At 41.7% G+C, this 23,563-nt stretch overlaps 1 protein-coding gene across 5 annotated transcripts in view; it reads right to left on the bottom strand.

Annotated features, from left to right (window-relative positions):
- DAB1 (DAB adaptor protein 1) overlaps window positions 1–23,563 on the bottom strand; it is a 1,108,601-nt gene that overhangs the window by 129,058 nt on the left and 955,980 nt on the right. For all 5 annotated transcript variants that reach the window (XM_054691843.1, XM_054691842.1, XM_054691845.1 and 2 more), the window contains 2 exons: window positions 9,845–9,984; window positions 1,516–1,614 (listed from right to left, as the gene is read on the bottom strand). In XM_054691843.1, the coding sequence (XP_054547818.1) occupies window positions 1,516–1,614; window positions 9,845–9,984 (239 nt within the window). The remainder of the gene's footprint in view (window positions 1–1,515; window positions 1,615–9,844; window positions 9,985–23,563) is intronic.

Genomic DNA, 23,563 nt, shown 5'->3' with positions numbered 1-23,563 from the left:
CATACTTGAGGAAAGAATTATTATTATTATCTCATAGGGCAAATGGTGAGGACGAAACAAAATAATGCATATAAGGGAACTAACACACACACCTAGTGTACTCAACAAATGGGAGTTATAAGCATCAGTTTTTTATGGTGGTAAATGATACCTAATATAAAATTTACCATTTTAATGAGGTTAAAGTGTACACTTCAGTGACAGTGAGGACACCACAGCGTGTGGGGATGGTTTTTATTTTATCCTAAACTGTACCTAAAAAACATTAAACATCCTAAACTCTACTTATTATTCACTTACAGCTTCCTCTACCCTTCACTAGCACCTACCATTCTACTTACACCTTTTCCAGTTTGACTCTGCTAGGTATCTTCTATAAGTGCAACCCTACAGAATGTGTCCTTTTGTCACTGGCTTGTTTCAGTGTTTATCCATGCTGGAGCACTGGTCAGAACATCCTTCTTATTGCTGAACAATTTTTTTGTTGTTGTTGTTTCTCCATCTTAATATTGATATTCCTGTCCATCCTTGATGGACACTTTGATTGCTCCCACATTTTGGATACAATGAACCTGGATGCATAAATATCTATTCTAATATTAGTTATTCAGGAATAATTTTTCCTTAAGAAAACCTATTTGCACTGTTAATTATCACCCTGCTACCCTGTATGGTATCCAAATGTGAGTCAGAACAAAAGCGAGAAAATAATAATGGAAAATGACTTCGGCTAAGTAACTTGGCTAGTTGAATATTGTTTATAAAGAGAAGTTCAAAGGTGGCCTTTGTGGAGGTATTTTATAAGCTATAAAGCACTTTCAGGAATAAAAGAAAAACAAATCCTGTCAACTCTCGCCTTGTTGACAAAACAGATCCTAGAATGTTTTTCTGTTCTTCCCTTATGGTCAACGAACGGGATCAACAATGTCAGGCAAACTCTGGGGATGAGCCTGGGAGCTAATTGCTGCTGGGAGGTTGATGAAAACACAAACTACATCTTTGGAGGGTTCAACAAACATATCAGCCCTTACATTTCCTGGCCATGCAGTGATAGATTTTTTTTCTAAGATTGAGAACTCCATTTATTCCTTTTGATTACAGCAATTGCAAGGTGCCACAGGTTAAACTCAAGAGAGTCTGGATGCATTGACTGAGTCAAAAGACCTACATGTGTCTCCCTCTAGGACGCATGTCATTAAAGTTGCCAACACAAAGAAATTTAACTTAAACTGTCACATTACCCACTGCTCTTCAAAGCTCATCAATCTCCCGTTAGATTACCAGGGCTGTGTGACACTTTTATCACAATTACACTATAAGAAACACGGTGCAGTCACACTGTGGCCAAGCTAGGGAAGAGCCTGTCTTTGATGGACGATCACAGTTGATCAAGTTTGTCAGTTGCTTTATGTGTTTTTATGCTTGTTTGATATTCCTGCCTAGAGAGTGGAGGCTTTTAAGGGCACATCTGTCAATGGATTCAATTTCACAATGCCATGTGATTCTTTTACTTACCCCTGTCTTCTCATCAAAGATTTTGATTCCTCCAAAGGAGATGGTTAAAAAGATTTTCTGTTTGTGTTCTCCTTTGGAACGAGCGCCAGCAACAACGCCCTGTTGAAAGGAAGGACGTGGTTTTTACTGTAGTGTTTTCATTTGAAAATTCCCTCTGGTCCCAAAAGCGTGTCAGATACCATCAACCAATGCCACCAATCACACACACGCCTTCCCTGAGCCTATCCAGGCTTCCCTGCCCAATGTGCTCACATCTCTATGTTTTAGGGTAGCATTTGTCTTAGCTGCTCTGACACTGTAGAAGTAGATATGTGAACACTGATTCATTTGACTAATCAAGATTTATAGAATACCTACCTTGTACATAGATACTTGGTCCAGAATTGGAGATCCCAATATAAACACGGTCTCTGTGCTGAGTTTTATATTGGATATGGTTTTAATCTTTCAAATACAGGCATGTCACTAAACATATTCCTAAATGTGATTTTATTTTTATCCTTCTGGAAAAAGTTTCATCTGAATCAATTTTGGAGATTAGAAAGAAATGAAAACAAAACCGTTGCCAGCCTGCATATTTCAATTGTGTTTGAAAAAATATCATCATCATAGCTATGTGCCTATGGTTTACAATTTTCACCCACAGACATTTTGCACTTTCCAACACCCTCTCCGTAGCATTCCTGTGCTTTGGAGGCAGGGACCGATCAGATGCATTCCATTTATTAATATACCTGTTTCCCTACTTCTTTGAATTGTTTATATAAACCACAGATTTGTATGTGAGTCAATTAGAAGGTAAACTTCACAAAGTGTTGGGATGTTACCTTTCTTACTGCGTTATCCTTAGTGCCCCAGACAGTCTCTTGTGAGTGGTAAATTACTATTCAATAGATGTGCTACCCAGTGTCCCCTGAAGTTGTAGGATGCAAATTAGGACACTTACTTTTAAAATTTGCCTCTGTGGGGTCAGTTTCAGACAAGCCTGGTCTTCACAGTAGGGTAGGATAAGGACAAGGCTGTGTCAAGGGATTTGCTCCAGGGTTGTGCTCTCTCTCTGATGGTCAGAGGCTTCCAGCCCCTCATCACTATCACTTCCACAGAGGGTGAGATTCAGCCGAACTCTCAGCATTTAGAGTACAGAGTTTTTTGTTGTAGATGAGTCAAAATGAAAAAAAGAGAAACTCCACTTGCTACAACATGGATGGGACTACAGGAAATAACCCTAAATGAAATAAGTCAGAAGGAGAAAAGACAAACACCAGATGATTTCACTTATACGTGGAATAGAGAGAAACAAAGCAAAGGATCGGACAGAACCAAACTAATAACAAACCCTAGAAGTTTGGTGTGGAATTAAGGCTACCAGAGGAGAAGAGGGAGCAAAGAGCAAAGTGTGAAGGGTGTCCAGTGGACTGTGGTGGACTATAGGTGCCCTGGCGGCGGGTGTGCTGTGATGACATACATCTGAAGGAGTATGACCAAATAGATCTACATTATATGCACTGCTGTAAGCCACTGTCCCCTCAAAGAATAAATAAGGAAAACCAAATGGAAAACAAACAAAAATGACTTCATATTTCCAGGAGATAAAAGTAGTTTGTGGTGCTCTCAGAAAAGCAGGTATTCCACACCAGCCCCAGAGACTGACCGGCATCAGTGAGAATAGGTATGTTGAGAGGAACACGGGAGGGATGTTCTCTTAAGTTTGTTGAATTATCCTCCAGATATCCTGGATTATACCACTGGGTCTCTGTGATCTTGGACAAATTAGTTAATTTCTGAATTCCACTTTCCTCAGGTATAAATCCTTTTCTTGCATGCTTGAGAACTAAATAAAAATCTCTGTAAAGCACCGAGCACAATGTCTGGTACTCTGTATAATAAAAATTAATTTCTCCAAGTGAATGAATGGCTATATGTGATTGTGGTCAGCTCCTATTTGGGTACCTTCTAGTAGGAAATTCATTCCCTCATGAGTCGCTCATTCATTCTCAAGAGCCTCTTGCACACTCATAGTTCGGCAGATTGATAGAGCCAGAGAGAATCTGAAAGCTAATTGGTCCCAATTTCCCAACTGACAGAGGGAAAAAGAGATGCCCAGAAAGTGGATGGTCAGCCTCTGGAGTCACAGGGAGTTGGTAAAAATGCTGAGACTCCTACTCAGTTTTCCAGACTCTGTGCAGGGAGCAGGGACTCTTCCTTACACTGTGCCCTCAAGATTGCAACACACTGACAGCAGATCCTTCTCCAGTGTTTGCCCTCTAAACAGGCAGAGAGTGACTCACCTCCAAAGTTAAGTCTTTTGTCTCTTCTAAGTATTCTAAGTTCTTCCACGTGCTGCTTGCTTTCCCATGAATTCCATGAATTCAGTGAAGGAGATTTTATGGAATATGGTGGACAGGGTCAAATTATGTCTTTGCAAACCCCACTTCTGCTCAATGCCGTCCTGTCAGAGATGTTTCTGATCCCTCCACATCAAACTATATCTTTCTTCTTCACTTTTCCTCAAGGCACTACCACCACAGACACATATATTTGTTGATTTCCTAGGTTTGCCAAGTATGACAAAAGCTCAACTGTGCATGGGATTTCATTCTATTTGTTCTGAGTGCCCAGTGTAGGGAGTAGAGCCCTGGATCAAGAGGGTCCTCTAAAAGGTGGAGGGACTTTCTTTCTTTAGTCAGGCACTGGGCAAGCCAGCCTTGGAACCTAGGGATGCTTGGCTTTGAAACCTGTGTGGTTGGCTGGGTTTGGAGGAAAGTAACTTAAGTAACGTATGCTGTTGCCCCTCTGTACCTTAACCTTCAACCTCAGGACATATAAAAGGGAAAACAAAAGTAGATCCAGCAAAAATGAAGGGACTGGAGGACCAAGTCAAAGGGGTGGTATAGTTTCTTGTTTAGCTGCTTCCTAAATGACAACATCATAAAAGAAGGTAGGGGAATGGGTCCACCTTTAGTCAGAAAGATTTGTATCAATGCCTCATACCAGTCCCTAGCTTTTAGAATCACTGTGACATCAAATAATAATCATTTCTGGCATACAGTAGTGCTGATCAGGTAAGGCTCCCCTCTGCATCCTGGTTCCTACTAGCTGTCAAAGCCCTGCCTGGTAGAACAGGACTATCCATAAATGGGAAGAGAAAGAAAGAGTAGACACACATGTTCTTGGGGCATTTCTGCTTGGGGCTGCTGGTGGGTAGCACTGCATGACAAATGACAGACAGAAGGACTATCTCCATGGTGCCATCTTGGGAAAATGAAACTCCAATTTTGTCAAGTGCGTTTCTCCTGTGAAACAGGACCCTGAGTCAAGCTCTGAAAAATTGCAGGGTCCAGGCATCCCTGCCACCAGCCGGCAAGCCTCAGGGTCTCCTCTGCCCCTCCAGATTATTCTGCTGTTATGCAGAACTGAGCCAGGTCCCAGAAACAGCTCTGGTCAGGGAGTGAGAAGAAATGGATGTAGGTGCTGTTTCGGGCTCTGTGCCTATACTAGCAACCTTGGAAGTCACTGTTGGAAACTTGGAAATTAGGGGGCCAGACACATCTGTGGGTCACTACTATATGCCAGAAATTCCCACAGGTTATAATTTAGCCCACACTGTGATCCCAGACCATTAAGAATTGCTTCCCTTCTTAAACATGTGAGGAAACACAAGGCTAGGGAGTCAAGGGACCTCCCCAAACTTAGGGAACTAACAAGACCTAAGGAAAATTCAAATGGTTATTGTTTTGGTTCCCAGTGTTGGTGTTTCATCTATTATAATCCTCTTTAAGGACCTTTCTGAGAAGTATAGCATTAAAAAAAAAACACGAAACACTACAAATATGTCATTAATGATCTGAAAATAGCTGGGTGGAACCACCAGCTCCTAGACCCAGCCGTGTAGAGTGCAGGGAAACTGGAAAGTGAAAATAACCACATTTCTTACCTAATCAGAGTGTGCACAATGTCCCAACCTCACTTAGCAAGGTGTGTATCATGCAGGGTGAGCTCAGCAAATAACAGTTATCATGATGACTAGTGCTATTGTTGGTATTATTAGCAACACCACATGCTAGGCAGTGTGGGAAATAACTGACCCTCCAGTTACAAATAGACAGAGTTCTGACTGAAGAATTCATGCACACTGGCTGCCCCCACCAGTCCATAGCCTTGACACATTCTTGCCCAGTATCTCTGAGAGATGACTACTTAAGTCAGTGAAGCGTGGCTTATTGCTAGGAGCTTAAAATCCAGTTGGGGTACCAAGATAAGTTAAATGCTGATATAAAACAGGATACACGTAAGCATAAACTATTGTTATTACACACTGGGGACTTGGGGATCTGGATTTAAATTTGGAGTTTAATAGATTGAATGAATGATCTAGGGCAAATCCTTTCATTTCCACGAGCTTCGTGTTTCTTATTTACAAACAGGGGTGCTAATATCTATCTGATAAGATCAAAGAGAAAGTGATCTTGTGTGAAAGTGTTTTGTTGCCTCTACATTAAAACAAGATGATGGCAGTGCTTTGCTGGTGGACAGGCAATGGGGTCATTCATACTCCCGGTATGAATCCCTCTCACGGTATGAATCCCTCTCTACCATCCAAGGAAAATTCTCTAAAACAGGAACTTTAGATCCTTTAGGCAATCTTGCAAAAAAAAGGAAATAGAATATTTTTTTTTTTAGTTTCTCCTATGGCCTAATTTGTAGAAGTGAGCGTTTTTGTAAGGCTAAGAGGCATTTTGTACTTCTCTGTCTCTTCCTTTTCTGGGCAGGTGGCCAAATGGAGAATTGATCATTTATGTTTCTGTGTTTCCTAAAGAAAAACCACTGGAAGCTGAAATGTCAACATTCTTCTTGGCAACTTGTGAATAATGAAATACAATTTTCTAGGGACCAAGATCCCCTCAACAAGTTCAGTGCATCTGACAAGAGTGTGTTATGGTAGGACTAACTCTCGGGGCTTTGGTGACCTCACAGTTGTGAGGCGTGACAGATGGAGCACTTCAGTACGGGTAGTGTGCATGCACAAGTGTGTACACACACACACACACACACAGCAGACAGTCATGGTCAGGCCTGGTCCAGTCAGCCTTCGGAACACAGATTGAGTCTTGCCTCACATCCACCTAACCCATGAAGGCAGCTAGCCAGTGGGGTTCCTGGTTAGTGGGTGTCTACCAGTGTTCTGGGGAAGACTCATCAAATCCTCTCTCCTCCTCAGCAATCTTGTGGCTCTGGGTGAGAACCAGTCACTAGAGATTTTCTTGCTGTCTTTTAATTAATATTTGTCAAGAGCAAATCTCCATTAGCTTGACCATGTATTCAGTATGGAGGGGCTTCAGTAAGAATCAAGATCCTGGATTTTACACCCATCCTTGATGAGAGGTCCCCATGGAGAGGCATATGTGGCTTTATCTGAGTGGGGGATTTGAAGACGAGCATGCATGGCTCAGTGTCTTCTGGGAGGGGTTGCAGCCAGGTCTGATCTTCTTCATGAGTCACAGGCTCTGCTCTGGGGCCAGGAAAGGGTGGGGACATGGGGAAGAGCCAGCTCCCCACACTGCAAGCACAATAGCCCGTCTCTCCAGGATGCACACTGTGACCTTGTGTCTCCAGAGCAGCATTTATCAATCTTACAGCTGGAATTTAGATTTCTTCCTGTCAGATTCCTTTTTCTGTTTATCAATCAGATTTGAACTTGGCAAAAGAGGGCTCATTTTGGACTGCCCTAGAATCCTGTAAAATCGTGTAATATAAAAAAGGGTATCGCTTCTTCCAAAGTGATATTCTATGAAATCATAATTTTGATGTCTTCTATATTTCTTTCTAGATACCAACTCTTAAAGTTTGCTTATGTAAGTTACACATTTTTTTTTTTTTATTTTTAAATAGAGGCATGTTTTATTTATTTATTTATTTGTTTGTTCATTTGTTTTGTTTATACATGCACTGGGCACAGTCAGAAGCGCGGGAGGGTGAGAGAATTCACCAGAGCCAGAGCGGGGAGCAGAACAGGCAGAAGGACCGAAGTACACTGCTGAGGGGAGCAGCGGGTGGCAGGAGAGGTCTGCGCACCATGTGGGACCCTCCTCCGGTGGCCGGGGAGCAGCCGGGAATCGAACCGGCGCCGCAGAGGCTGCGGGCAGCTTCGCAACCCAGCGCTCTACCGCTGCGCCACCGGGGAGGCCCCAAGTTACACATTTTTAAAAACATAATGGATACACATTTTAAAAGATTCTCATTTTTAAAAATGATAATCTGTGCAGCCATCTCATGGGGAGACTTAGCATCTGATATCTGTGTTAAACTGCTGAGAGAAAGTGTGTCATATAAATACAAAAAACAGCTGTGATTTATTGAATCAAATCTGATTCAATCAGATTTGAACTTGGCAAAAGAGGGCTCATTTTGGACTGCCCTAGAATCCTGTAAAATCGTGTAATATAAAAAAGGGTATCGCTTCTTCCAAAGTGATATTCTATGAAATCATAATTTTGATGTCTTCTATATTTCTTTCTAGATACCAACTCTTAAAGTTTGCTTATGTAAGTTACACATTTTTTTTTTTTTTATTTTTAAATAGAGGCATGTTTTATTTATTTATTTATTTGTTTGTTCATTTGTTTTGTTTATACATGCACTGGGCACAGTCAGAAGCGCGGGAGGGTGAGAGAATTCACCAGAGCCAGAGCGGGGAGCAGAACAGGCAGAAGGACCGAAGTACACTGCTGAGGGGAGCAGCGGGTGGCAGGAGAGGTCTGCGCACCATGTGGGACCCTCCTCCGGTGGCCGGGGAGCAGCCGGGAATCGAACCGGCGCCGCAGAGGCTGCGGGCAGCTTCGCAACCCAGCGCTCTACCGCTGCGCCACCGGGGAGGCCCCAAGTTACACATTTTTAAAAACATAATGGATACACATTTTAAAAGATTCTCATTTTTAAAAATGATAATCTGTGCAGCCATCTCATGGGGAGACTTAGCATCTGATATCTGTGTTAAACTGCTGAGAGAAAGTGTGTCATATAAATACAAAAAACAGCTGTGATTTATTAAGTGTGTATGAAAGAAAAGACAATCAGAGGATGTTCACAGATCCTGTCTCATCTAATACTTGGAGGCACTGGTCAACCACGGTTTTTTGGGTTTTCTTTCTTTCCACTTTTCTTACTTAAAAAAAAATTACCCTGAAAGGGTAGTATCCTCACAAAATATGTGAAAATATGAAAATAATGTTCATAATATACCGTTAATGAGAAAAACAGGATACAAATCTGCATCAACATTCATTCCAATTATATTACATACATGAGTATAATTCTTATGATACATAAACTAATACAAACAGACACTTTAAGTTACACACAAAAATGCTGACACTATTTTTTTTTTTGTTATGGTAGGATTGTGGATTATTTCAGTTTTCCTCATAATTTTCAATATTTACAAAATATTTTAAATGAGCATTTCATGAATTCTACATTCAGGAAAATAATTAAATTATATCTCTTAAATGCATGAGGTACTTTGTAGACTTCTTGCTAATTTATTTTTTTTTCCAGAATTAAAAAAAAAAAAGACCAGTATATGGGGACAAACTATTCCCATTTATGTATTTTAAAGGCCATTTAGTGACTTTTTTTTTTTTGGTATATTTAGGTTTTCCTAATTCCTTTCTTAGCTATGTCAATGAAGAGATTTATTTAAAACATTTAAAATCAGGGCCTCCCCTGGTGGTGCAGCGGTTGAGTGCTGGGCTGCGAGACTGCCCGCAGCCTCTGCAGCACCGGTTTGTTCCCCAGCTGCCAGCGAGGGTCCCACAAAAAAAAAATTAAAATCAGAAATTTCATTGTGTTACCTCCAAAAGCCAATATTTAGTTAAGCATTACTTTAAAATATATTTTCCTGGTATCATTGTTTGGGGGACAAGAATGAGCAAAATCAGCTATTATCTTAAATAGTAATTTAATATTAAAATGTTAAATGCATAAAATTTATTAAAAATTTAAAGTGCAAAAATTTATAATAACACAAGTTGATGTTCTTATACTTCTGGTTTTGCAGGCATTTGTTGCACATTGAAGATAAAAATGAACATTATATGATATTCAAAATGGATCAAAATGGGCCTAACAAAACACCCCCACATAACAGGTGTTCAATAAATATTTGCTGATTATTAAAATCTCTTCCCAATGAATAAATACAGATATTCATCAGTGAACCAAGCAATTCACTAATAAATGATTAAAAGTTTTTCACCACAATGATCATAATCATTTCTTTCTCTCAGTCACAATAGCCCAAGGTATTTAAAGGGAAATGTTTGCATAGTACCTTGAGCTTCATCATGGAATCTTGACATAACTTGTCTCCCCGGGCTGCGGAAACCTCATCAATTCCGATCAGTTTGGCTTTGTACCGGACCCCTTCACCTTTAAACCTCTTTATCAAAGTGGCTTCACTGCGATCCTGACCTAAAATCAGAGAAAAGGAGGAGTCAGAAAATGCAGAATTTCAAGCCCCACTGGCTTTAAATATGTATAGCTCTGAAGTTTGTTCTCTGGTTTCACCTACATTCAGCAAAATTAGATAATCAGACCAAGTACAAAAGAATAAAAGAACAGTAATTTTCTGGGAGCAAATTCTGGTTCTCCCTTTTTACTCTCAAGACAAATTTCTTCTTCTCTCTGAGCCTCTGTTTTCTTAGACAGAAAAAAAAAAAAAAGAGTTAAAAAGAACTGATCCCAATGGTGCATTAAGATAAACAAATCAGACAACATGTGCAAAGCCACCTAATTCAGTGGAGTTTGATACACACTAGGTATTCAACAAATGATAATCACTCACTAAGAGCTCCTGCCTGGCATTCTTGTTAGAATAGTATTAGCACTGAGCCTCTCTGGCATTTCTAGCATTTAATAGAATGTTGGCCAGGGTCCAAGACTCTCCTTAAACCCAATTCCATGGGCTGTTTTATAGTGAGACTCCAGAGAAATTTCTTTGTATCAAGTAATGACCCAGCAACAATCATCAAAAAATGGTTTTGCAATATCTCTACTGCTAACGCAATTGTGCGAAGAAATAAACTTCCACATTGAATGGTATTATATGTCCATACCTTACAACAGACTTTTTCAATAATTATTAACAATATGTTATGGTGAGATACATCAAACAGAAGTTCAAAAACAGCCAAATAAAGAAAGGACATAAAGTTACTATGAATTGAGTACATATTTCTTGCCAGATGTTTACTTTATCTTCACTCTTTACCACTCAACCATTTACATTTTCCAGATGATGAAGATGAAGGTCATAGAATTAAAGTCATTTGTCAGTTGATATAGTCATGGGAAAAAAAAAGAATACATAGGAATTCAAGTTTCTAACTTCATCAAACTTTCATCATGCGAGTCAAATTGGTGAAATGCACATGTGCTCTTAAAAAGCCTGAATGCCCTGGCCTCTTGTTATGCATCTCCTAGAGCATCATTAACTCCAACTTCTGATCCTCCGTCCATCACGCCTTCCCTCATCGATTAGAACCTTGTGGTTGGGGACACTGGAGATAATTCAGCCCATTTCCCTCTATCTCTATGACATAAAAGCTAAGGCCTCTCCATAATGTGGCATGAGGATAACTTGAGGACATGCTTAAAATGGGAAAAACACCAGCCAGAGTTAACCATTGTTTATGCTTTTCTATTGACAAAACATGACTTGTGTTTCATTCACTTCATTTCTCCAAGCATCTCCTTTGTGCCAGATGCTATTACTCACTGGCAACAGATGAATGAGACAAAGTCTGTGTCCCTGAAAGCTCAAGTATTTTTGGTGACTGCAAATAAAAATATATAGTGTATTATGCTAGTAGGAGGGGACACACTTCAGAGTGAGGCATCCTCATTTCATTCGTGGCTCCCTCATTTGTCAGCTAACTCATCTCCGCTGAGATTCGGTTTTCTTATCTGTTGAAAATGTCTACCCTACAGAGTTACTTTAAGTAGTAATTTAAACGAGCAGCGTGTGGGAAGCACGTAGTCACATAGTAGGCTTTCTACAAATGGTAGCTGCTACCAAGATTAACAGTCCAGTAAATGCTGTATGTAGAAGATACAACACTGGGAGAAATGTCTGCAGAGCCAGGTGTAAAGCTGTGATTTACCATGTTTAGCCAGTACCCCCCTCAGTGACTCTTAGCCAAGTCCATGAGTAATATTCCAAAGAGCAAATGTAACAATGGATGTTGAGTCAGAAACAGTCATCAAGGCAAAAATTCCGCCTCAGGATTCAAGGACTAAAACTAAAACAAAGCAAAAAAATTGGCCATGACACACTCGATGCTGATATCCATTGTAGCTCAGCAATACGGCCTTGGGCCTACAGGTGACGGCTCCCCGCGTTACTATGTAATCCTCATAAGTGGTGGCCTAAGGTTTGGTTTATTTCTTAGAAGGTTATCTTATTCTATCACCATTTCTGGTTCTTCTTTAATGTTGCCATTTTAGTTACTGATATTATCCCTTTTGCTATTTGGAATGTCCTCCAAACTTTAATTACGATGACAATACCAAGAAGCATTTCTCATGTATCTACAAAGCACATTATATGCACCGCCTTATTTATTATTTAGCCTCATAAATAATCCTAGAGGTACCTACTATTATTCAGATTTTATAGAGGAGGATCTAAACTAAGGGTTTGAGAGGTCAAACAACTTTTCAAAACTTCCTAAGTGGAACCTGAGTCCACACCTGTCGGATTCCAAAGCCCAGGCTTGTGGTTTGCTTTTATTCTGTATTTTCAAATCTATTCTCTTAACTGCTATGATTAATTGCTTCTCTTTTACCCAACTTTCCTAGAAAACCTCATCTTTACCTTGTACAAAACTCCCCTGGTACAAATTTATTGCTACTCAATAGATTGGCAGCAGTAAAGCTCCATTGGAGAGACAACTTGGAAATGAAACAAACAGCTTTGAGCATCCACATCATGTCAGGAAAATGTCAATGAGTCAGATGCAAAGACAGCCTGAAGAAATATCAGTCAGGGTGCAAGCTCTATTGAGGAGGAGGTGTCAGAAGAGGAGGCAGAGCCAGATCAGGTGAACAAGGGCAGAGATTAATAAGAAAATATTAGGCCATTTAGAGGAAAGTAGGGAGCCCCATTTAGATTAGGACCCAAGGCTAAGCTAATTTGTATGAAGGGCACTTATGCAATAGATAGTAGAGTTTCTCATTAAATGCTCCACCATTAAAAGGGTAATTTTTCATGAGCACATCTTGAGCAAGGTCTCAGTTGTATTAGTTAAGAAATAAATAACAAGATATCAGAGCCATAAGGCTGTTTCATCAGAGGCACATACAATTTGAAGGTGTTAGGGTGAGGGTCAGTCTTCATGCATCCTACGTTGTCATGAATCCTCAGCCTATTTTGCCAAAAGCACTGCTGACTCTATGCTGCAGAATGGGCCAGAGAAAGGCCACGTGGTTAAGGAAAATCATCAACATTATCACTATCAATGAAATTTTATAATACCAGTCACTGTGCCAAGAGTTTTACATTTAATTCTCTCATTTAATTCTTACCCTGCTCATGAGTTAGGTTCCTCCATGAGTCTGTTTGATAGAAGGTGACTTCAATACCCAAAGCCTACACAGAGCTTACAACAGAGCCTGAATGATGACTTTATTGAAATATAATTTCTGTATCGTTCAATTTACCTTTTTAAAATATACAATTAAGTGTTTTAGTCCATTTATAAAGTTATGTAACAACTGGAATGGGTAAGGGGAGCTGAGCTTTGCATTCCTGGAGACTCCAGAGGATCAGTGAGATGACAGGTTACAAGATGCTCAGCCACCATGTCCTGAGCAAGGGAGCAGCTGGGAAGGGGGTGGAGCTGAGTAGCCATTTTAGTGAGCCTTTAAAAAGTACAATGCCATTGGACCTTCTCTCTCTTTTTGTCAATAATGTGAAAGGCAACCCTCCCCCTCCCCCAAGCCCTCTAGTGGGGACCTCCCAATTCCTACCTCCCAGTGATGGGGGGAGTCCCAACCTCAGCAGCGTCAGACCTCTAGAAACCACATCCCTTAAGAGAAAATCAGTAGCTGACCTGAAAGTAAGGAGGTCTGGACTCAGATGTGGGATGTGAGGATACCTTTGCATCTGTGACCAGAGTTAGTCATTTATCCCCCTGAGCATTCAGTCCCCCATATGATGAATGTTTCATAGAGAGAAGATGGTTCCCCAAAGCATCTCTGAGAGCTAACCAGCTATGATGATATTTAGAACGAATATTTAGAGTCTAACCATGAACCAGATCTGTATGGTAGAGCTTGGCTTATTGTTCTGGTAATCCTGTTGGGCAATGTCCATGTATTTTTAGATCTGACAACAGAAATTTTGAGAGGTCATGTTGTCTAAGTTGAGAGTGCCAGGTAAGTGCCAGAACCAGAATTTAAACCCAGGTCTGCTCATATGCACAAAACCAGGCTCTCTGGGGATGTGTGTTTGTGTGTCTGTGTGTGTGTGTGTGTGTGTAAGGTTATTATTATTTTTTAAATTTTGATAGATTTTTAAATTTATATTTTTAAATCTAATTGAATTATTAAAAAATTTCCAATTGTCTTGATTTTAGGTGTTTAGTTTCTCACCTTGTTACCTGCATATATCACTCTTGTTTTTATTTTTAATGATCTATCTGGATCAGTAAAATATTTGCATATATAATGAAAAATAAATATATTTCTGTATAACTATATATATACATGTACTAAAGACAAGCCACAGCAATATTACTCAAGCTCATTTTGCCTTAAAACATTGTGTTTTAGAACCAAACATCAATAGCTGTCTGATTATCTGTCCCTGTCCTCAGATTACCTGGCACACCCCAGGGGTGCTCGCATCTCACCATGTTTACCTGCAGACCTGATTGAGAGCTAACAATTTGAAAAATCCTCAGGAAGTAACAGAAAAACCTACAAGCACTGAAAGACATCTGGGGTTCAGGATGGTCCACTTTGAATTTTACCATGGCTCTCCCACAGGCTGCTGTCTTTCATGCACAGTGGGCATACAATGGGGGTACACATTCCTCACACTAAGCATGTGGAGGCACCCAGGAGTCAAAGGAGTTGTGCCTCCAGTGTCATCTCCTAATCCTGGCCCACAGCTGCCTCTGAAGAGATCTGTCCTCATCACAGTCATGCGCCAAGAGCCACTTCATCACTGCACGGCCCGACTTAAAATGCCACTGCTCTCTCCCCTCTGCCACGGCTGCCTCCCACTCCTGCTCTCTCTGTCCCCTTAGTCCAAACACTTTCAGCTCTAGTCTCCGGGCCAGATTTCTCCACACCCTTTGCTCTTGCTATTTCCTCTTCCTTTACCTGCCTTCTTGACAAGTATCTCAAGTATACCCTCAAATCAAATATACCTTCTGTTGAGAGGATTTTTTTGGCAGGAGATACCCCTCCCTTACTACCCCTGCCTCTTTACTAACTAAAATTAACCTCCTTAGCATATCTTAACAAGGCCCCCTAAAATGTGGTCCCTACATAACTCATTAACCTTATTTTGGACCATTCTTCCTTTACTGTTTGGCCTTTATCTGAATCCTTCAACAAGCCACACTGTATGCAACTGCCGCAATGCACTTGTTTGGCACCTGCTGCCCTCTGAACCCGGAAGGCATTGCCTTTCTTGTCTCCATTTCTTCACCCATGCTTCCACAGGGAGAGGTCAACACACCATGTGCTCAGGGCTCTTCTGATGCTAGAAATCTATTGGTCAGTTCCCTCTGTGTTACAGCCATATTATTCTCCTGATATTCCTCTATATTTTTGCAATGAATTAATATAGTTTTTAATATGTTGCTTAATGTCTAGCCTTCTCATTAGTCTGTAAGCTGAAAGCAAGGACTATGGTGGAGCTGTTGACCAAGGTCATCCCAGAGTCTAGTATATTCCTAACACATAGACATATTTTCAGTCCACTGCCTTGCCGCATCTGCCTCAGCATCCAAGCCACTTCATTCACTTTGTTGTCATATCCAGCTCTTCTATACTTGAACTCTCAAGGGTAGGGAGTGGGACTTACTTATCTGTGTTCTCTGAACCCAGCATGGTTCCTGGCATAGAATGGACCCACTCTACCGGGCTCTGCTGAATAATTGAATAAATGAATGAAATTATGTATTTATTCAAAAGAGGCTAATGAACTCCAGGAGGCAGGATTCCTGTGGGGAAGTGTAAAGGGTCACCAAAAACCCCTTCCATTGCACACCAACTCCATTCCAGGAGCGTACTCACTTAGTCTCTGCAGAATCAAGTTCCTAATGGAATAAAGTAAATGTCACACCAGTTATTTTAATGTTGCCTTTGCTCTATGCCATTAGGGAAGAGCATTTTCAACCTCATCATAACCTGCTCACCTTATAACCTGGGAAGTGACTCTCCTCTGAATTTAAATCAAGGCAGTCCCCTGGGAATGGAGTAAATCCCCCGATTTGAACAGGCCTCAAGGATGCTGTCAGGAAGAGCACGAGGTGCTGTCTTCGCAAGAAGGGGACTGCCAAAGTCGAGGTCCCACAGTGAGAGTCACCTTGTGAGAGCATCAACAAAAAAAACAAGCACCTCTGTCAGGAGTCAGGATCCGAAGGAAGAAGACAATTAGCATTTTTTATGACACAGAAACAGAGTCTTGCAGAATCCACTGGAGTCACAAATGGCCTCCCACTGCAGGCTGTTAGCTAAAGGCTGTTAATGACCAAATAAAGGATCTTTCACACCTAGGACTGTTCTCTTTTTGTCTCCCCCACTCATCACAAATTATAATGAACATGGCCACAGAAGCCCACACTGAAGCCAAGACAAGCATTTTTTTTTACCCTAATGTGGTTAGTCTGGATGTGAATTCTTTAAAATCTGACAGTTACAGTATTTCCCTGTCTAGTGGAGGTCAACAGCAACATATTTCTTCTATCAAGCTGAGCATTCATTTCTATGTTTTGGACACTTAAACATCTAAGGGGGTGTCTATAACAAAATGCCATAGACTGGGTGGCTGAAATGACAAATGTTGGAGGCTGGGAAGTCCAAGATCATGATGCCAGCGATATGAGTTCTGGGTAAGAACCCTCTAGCTGGCTTGTGTCTCACAGTGCCCTTCCTTTAGGGGGAGAGAGTGAGACCCCTGGTTTCCCTTCTTAAAGAAACGCTAATTCCATCATGGGGGGGCCCAACCTCATGGTCAATCTAAATCTAATTATCTCCCAAAACCCCATTGCTAAACATCGTCACTTTGAGAATTAAGGCTTCAATATATGATTTTTTTTTTTCCTGGTAGGGTGGGTGAGCACAAATTCAGTTCATAACAGAAGGATTAGAATCAGGAAGGAGGAGTAAATACATTTCCCATTTACAAAAACGATCTTACTAAAACTTCCTAACAAGCTGAGATGCAAACTACCACCTATTTGGAGGAAGAGGGCACCATGGCCTGGGTGGGCTGGTGGGGAGGCTGAGGTCACTGGTATAAGGTCACACTGTAGTGAATGGTTGCAGGCTGCAGCCTAACTCTTTGGAGAGCAAATGGCATTTTGTTTCAATCACACTCCGCTGCCTCCTGTGTGTGTGACATTGGGGAAGTATTTAACTTTTCTGAGCATTAGACTATCTGTCACATGCTGTAGTTATTTGTGAAAGGACGATACAACACACGTTATGCTCTTAGCACCCTTCCTGGCACTTGGCAGGCATTCAATACATATTTACCGCCTTCCCCTCCCCTGAATAATATATTTCACATTAGGCACCAGAGGCAAAGCTAACCACAGCAGAGTTGTACTGCATTAAAAGCAATGGTCCCAGCTGTTTGGGAATTATTTGGGTTGCCTGGGAATAAGGGTGCAATTAGGAACAGGATGTTCCTTCCTGAAGGCAACTGGGAGATCTCCTTATGAATTATTAACAGTCTCACCCAAAATGAGACATCTTCCCTCCTTTGGCACATCTATCTGAATCACCAGGCCATCCATCTTGATGATAAGAAAATTTCAAAGTAAGGTCTTTCCCCTTTCCCTAGTCTGTCCAACATCATTCTATCCATTGTTGAAAGAGCCCTACTGTCTGTTAGACTGCCCAATTTAAGAACAGATTGTGGGGGGATTTCAGGGCCCAGCAGCAGAGATCACCTATTTTACTTAGAATCCTATCTTGCAATTATCCAGGTGTTGATTTGCAATGGACAAATCATTATGTATGCTGGCTGTGTGGGAGAGAATGCTGATTTTGTGTAATTAACTAGCTGAGTAGTGAGAAGAATAAGGGAAAGGCGCACTTAGGAGGCTGTTAAAATGTGTTTTTATGAACACGGTTGCTGTCATTATTGCTAAAATGTAAACTAATTAAAGCGCTAAAATAATAGTCAACCTATGATTCATGCACCCATTTTCTTAACAAAGCGCTCTGCACTGGTGCTCTGAAAAGAGCTCTCTGCACAGATAGCATCTGGGGTCCACTTGCACCTTCCTGAGTAAAGACAAGTGCTGAGAGGCCACAGGTTCTGCTCTGGGGATGCATGAAGCTGTACTGGCAAAATTCGGCTGACCGCTTTCGGCCTGAGCCAGATTAGGAAACACTGATGCCTCAAGCCAGATGCTCTGCGACCCCACATAAACCATCCAGTTCTTAATCTCCAATAGCAGGTCATTTTTTCATGTTCATGACAATGATCTGACAATAAAATAAGTTCTGTCTTTATTTTAAAGAAGGTCTTTCTTAACTTCAAAATCTTTTATAAAAATTATATAATATCATTAATATACTCTTAATAGCAAAAGGAAAGAAACATTGGCCATACCAACAAATCCTTAGACTGCCTATTTCTGAGAAGTATCTCTGAAAACACCATTTAGAAATTTCCCTGAAGAAAAATTGAAGCCATAATGACGCCTGCTAAGTAGGGGGCATGCTGCATATGCTTTGTGGTAGTTCTTCTGCCTAAGAGTTCATTTCTGCCAGGAGAAGCTGGCTTCTTGCAGGACTGGAAGCTCCTGGAGGCCAACGCTTTCTTCTGTTTTGTTCACGGTGCAGCCCAAACAATAAGAAGAGTGCCTGACACATAGTGAGTGCTGAAAAGATAATTGCTAAAGAGAAACTGTTCTCCTTTCCTTAACCTGGAATTTCCACCACACCCCTGTTCCCAAATACACACAATGTCTTATAACTTTGGAAAACCAAGGTAAAGTTTTTGTCATGGTGCCCAAAGTCTCAGGTGCTCTTAATCAGGCTCAGTGGCCCTGCAGCACCCAGAGCTGTTTTCAATTATAAGGCAGGCGTAATGGGCACATGGCCAATCTTCTCCTTGTGGACAAGGAAGAGACAGTGAGATGGAACAAAGGAGAAGCCTCCTGGTTTTCAGATTATGAAGACATCTACAATCCTCCACAATGAGTCCTTCTGAAGTCCTTCCCTGGACACTGAGCAGTTTGGTATACCCTGCTCACCTGGCCAATCAGGACTAACTAGCCTGGCTTCTAAACTGCAGCTTTATCTGTACGCACTTGCTTATTGAGGGTCTGTGGAAAGTGTCCCCTATTTGCCACTCAGGTCTTTTTATGGTTGGGCTTGTGTAAAGTGGCAAAGTGGGTAAAACCAGGGTATGCTGACACTAGGCGTAAGGAAGGCATGAGGTGTGAGATACTTTATCTAATGTTGATGCCACAGTGTAGGCAGAGAATAGACTTTAAACAACATGGAAGTCCTTCTTCCGTGCCTTATTCCTAACCACAATCTGGCATGATGTGCACTATTAGTCCATTCTAACAGATGAGAAAATCAAGGCAATAAGATGACAGATAGGTAAAGGCAGAGGCAGGAGTTTTGCAAAATAGATGGAATGAATCAAAAGAAGTGTTAAAGAAGAGAATCTGAAGCTTGACTTTGGGTAAGAAATAGGACTACAGAAGGCAGTGGAAGGGTAGGTCTGAATCCATAGGCATCACATTTATTTTAGTTTTTGCATTTGCAATTGAAAGGGTCCTGCTGCATGGAGGCATGTGAGGCAGAATGATACTTATAAAATACAACAGGAAAAATGGGGTCAAATGCAAAGGAGGGTAGAGGCAGGTTAATGAATGGGAAAGGCCAGCGTCTAGGAGAGACCTGAGATTTAGCTGTTTGTACCACTCAGCAGCCCCTTTGCCTAGAGCAAGGCACTTCATCTCCCTGCAAATGAGGAAGATAATTCTCATCTTGCAGGATTACTATACGAACGATTTGTAATCATATGTGTGATGCACCCAATACAGCAGTGCAGCCCCTGGCTGGTATCCTATGTTGACCGTATTTTTCACTTCTAAGAAATGCAGGCTCCACGTGGTATGTTTCCCAAGCCCAGTTTTGGGTCTGGAGATTCCCTGTACCCCACACTGTGCAGGTGTTATGGTGGCCCAGACAGGCTGCTGGGTGAGTTGCATTGAAGGTAGTGCCCTCCTCCAAACACACTGACCTCCCCGAGGCCATGTTCTCTTCATCTCCCTCTCCCTCCCTCCTCGCAGTTCACATGCAATCAGTAACTGGCAGCTTAGACCGGGCTGGGGATAAAGAACTAGCTCAAGCCTCATTCTGAGACAACTTACAGAGCAACTTCCCATTCTCCCAGTGGGATTGCGGGATCAGTGAGGCTTCTGTGGTCTCTGCATCGTGGTTCAACTCCCTACTCTGCCCAGTCCTGCCACCAGCAAGCCCTCCTGGTGGAGATTCTCAAGGCACTCCCCGGGGTAAGCTTTCCATAGCAAATCTTTGTCTTTGCCAATGGTTTCCTGAGAACTCTATTGAAGACAGTACACCATTTGAGCAAATTTTGACAGTAAAGAAACATCTCAGGGAGAGTGTTCTAAAGACAGAGGGTCTCATAGAGAGGCCAGAGAGCAAGCGCCTGCAATAATCCAGAGTGGTGAGAGGAGGGCTCAGGGCAGCTCTGACAGCTGAAATCATGTCAAATGATACTGCTGTTCCACAAGGCTAAGCCTCATCAAGAAGGTAAATCTAAATCTAACACCCTCTCACCAAATGAAACCCAAAGGCCCCTGGCAAAGCTCTTAAGTGTTGGCTGAATGACGTGATTCTGTAGGAGTGAGGAGGTGATCACCTACCAAAGGGCTTCCTCGCTACCACCAGAACTGGGAGTTCCAGCGGGGTTTGTTCTCATAAAGTTCACAACTTGTCTCTCTTTGGCAAATGCATCTGATAGCAGATACCAGGCAGTTCCAGAAGCCTGGCAGCTGATGACAAGTGAAAACAATCTTGTTTTCAAATGAAAAATAACAGACATGTAAAGTCTCTTTCTATTTCCATTCTTCAAGCAACTGCTTTTTCCCCCTTTCTAATCACAAAGTAAAACACGCTCATACCTTAAATTTGGGGAATGGCAGGATAGAAAAGACAGGGACAAGTCACCCTGAATGCTTCCACAGACACCCACTGCATTTGAGTGGGTGCTCTTCCCCACATCTTCCTAAGTGTACACACACACAAAGACATTTAAAAAAAAATATTTTCACACTGTAAATCTGTAGCTTGCATCTTTCTTTTGGCAGTATATTATATATTTTCATCCACATCAATATTTTTTGTCACACAATACTTAGTGGCTGCATAATACCCCTTCATATAGCTGTATCATAATTTATCTAACCAGTCTCCTATCATTGGGCAGCTAAGAAGTTTCCAATTAAAACAGTTCAAAGAGGGCCTCCCTGGTGGTGCAAGGGGTTAAGACGCAAATTATGAAGCTGTCTGCAGCCTCAGCAGCACGAGTTCAATCCCCTGGCCGGCCAGGGAGCAACCCACATGGAGCAGCAGACCTCTCCTGACTTGCCTGCTGCTCACCTCAGCAGTGTACTTAGGTCAGTCTGCCTGTTCTGTTCTCCACTCTGTCTCTGGTGAACCCTCTCACCCCCCCACATGCCTCTGGCCTGTACCGCAGCTCCCAGCTCTTGTATGCATAAATGAATAAATCTTTAAAAAATATTAAAAAAAACAAAAACAGTGCAAAGAAATGCCATATTGAGAATGCCTCCTAAAGACAGAAGGAAAATGGATTTTCCCTGTGAGAACACCTACATGGAGTCTTTCTACACTTATCACAGTTGAAGTTTCATTATTTCCCTCTCCCCTTCTGCTCCAGGAAAGTGTGGGCTCAAAATAGATAAATGTGTGAAAACAAATGCAAAATTTACCTTCCCAATATCTTTCTACAGGAGAGACAATGGGGTTGGAAGGAAGGATGTTTGTATAATTTGTTTTGCAAAACAATGCCTGTAAGCACTGACACAATGCTCAGGGACAGGCAGCAAAGGTGAGCCAGGATGGAGAAAGCAGGAATGTCCTGCGCAGGGAGATCACATGGTGCAGGACAGAGTAAATGAACCCCCAGTCTGAGCTCCTGCCCGACGTATGTGAACTATGTGAACACAGCACTCAAAAGTGAGCTCTTGGACCCAGACAGAGGTTAATTAAACCATGCATGAACAAGGGTTTCTATTTTCACATGCAGCCTGCAAGTGGTCATGAACTTTCTCCTCCGGCAGTGATGCCGTTCACTGGGTCATCTCCATTAGGGAAAGAATAAACAGCAAGACAAAAACCTAGAGGACTGAACTGGGTATCTCGATGCCAACTTGCTTGCAGACAATTTCTAAAGAGAGATTCTTTTGGTCCTGGTATACTCTGGTGTGAGCAAGGCTCATGCTTTATCTTCCATCTGCCTTCTAAACAAGAGGGTTGTGTATACTATCGACTGATTAAATTATTTCTTTGGAGTACAAAGAAGTATTTGTGATGAAGACAACAGAGAGGGCAAATCAATTATTTACTGAGGAGGCTGCAATATAAATTACATTTGATTAAACTCAGAGATAAATCTCAGTGATCACGGGTTTAAGTGGAATGTGTTGGAAGAGACAGTGACTGAGTACCCGCCCCCCACCGCCGACATTGCTAGTAATGAACGCAAGGGCACAGACCCAGCCCTGATACCCTGGATTTCCAACACAGCCAGTCTCACATTGATGCTGCCACAAACAAGTGTTGAGTGCCCACTATGGCACAGGCCCCAGATCCTGGTACAGTTCTGATCTGAAAGGGAGGGGAGATAATAAACCAGTAAATAAATGATGAACATGATCATTCCAGATAGTAGTAAGTGTTATGAAGATGATAAAACAGTGTGATGAAATGAAGAGTGACTGGGACAGGGTGGGGAACAATTAATTTACACAGACTAGCTCATAAAGGCAGTTCTGTAGAAATGACATTTGAAAGGAGATGTGAACAACAAGGAAAGGGCAGTCATGCCAGGAGGGGATGCATCTGGCCTGTTTACACAACAGAAAGAAGCTGGTATCATCAGAGCAGAGAAATCAAGGGGGAGGGCAGGGAAGTGAGGTCACAAGGGAGGTAGGCTATTTTCTGTGCTGCTTTAGAAGGGAAAGTAAGGAATGTGGATTTGGACCTAGGTGCAATGGAAAGTCCTGGGAGGGAGAGGGTTTAAGCAGGTGCATGATGCAGGTCTTGTAAAGATTTGTCTGACTGTTTTGTGGCAAAAGGGAGAAAAATTGAAGCAGGAGCTACTGTAGTAATCCAGGTGAGAGATGACATGAGGAAGATGGCAATGGACAAAGACAAGCGAACTGACTGAAATCCATTTTGAAGGAATAACACAGAAAACTTAAAGGTTATCTATGGAAGAGACAGTAAAGGGAGGAAGTGAGTCCAACTCCCGAGATTAGGCTGAGTGACTCATGTGGAAAGCAGAATCACTCCCTGATATGAAGTCCCAATTAGTGATGAAGACAAAACCATTGGACACTGGCGGCTTCATGTTCCACTCAAGGCTTTTCCAACCTGAAAAGTGGTGAAAAGTATGGGATTCAGGAGCAGACAGGTGTGATTTCCAAATATCTGTTCAGATGGGACTGTCAATGGTGACAACCATGGCTAATTCTTAGCGTCAATATCACATCATCATATAAAAGCTCTGCATTTT

The sequence above is a fragment of the Talpa occidentalis genome, unplaced genomic scaffold (assembly GCF_014898055.3).
Source record: "Talpa occidentalis isolate TD23 unplaced genomic scaffold, MPIMG_talOcc4v2.1 talOcc4.9, whole genome shotgun sequence".
Classification (NCBI taxonomy): domain Eukaryota; kingdom Metazoa; phylum Chordata; class Mammalia; order Eulipotyphla; family Talpidae; genus Talpa; species Talpa occidentalis.
Note: the sequence above shows the minus strand (reverse complement) of the source record. Positions and strands in the feature narration are given on the sequence as shown.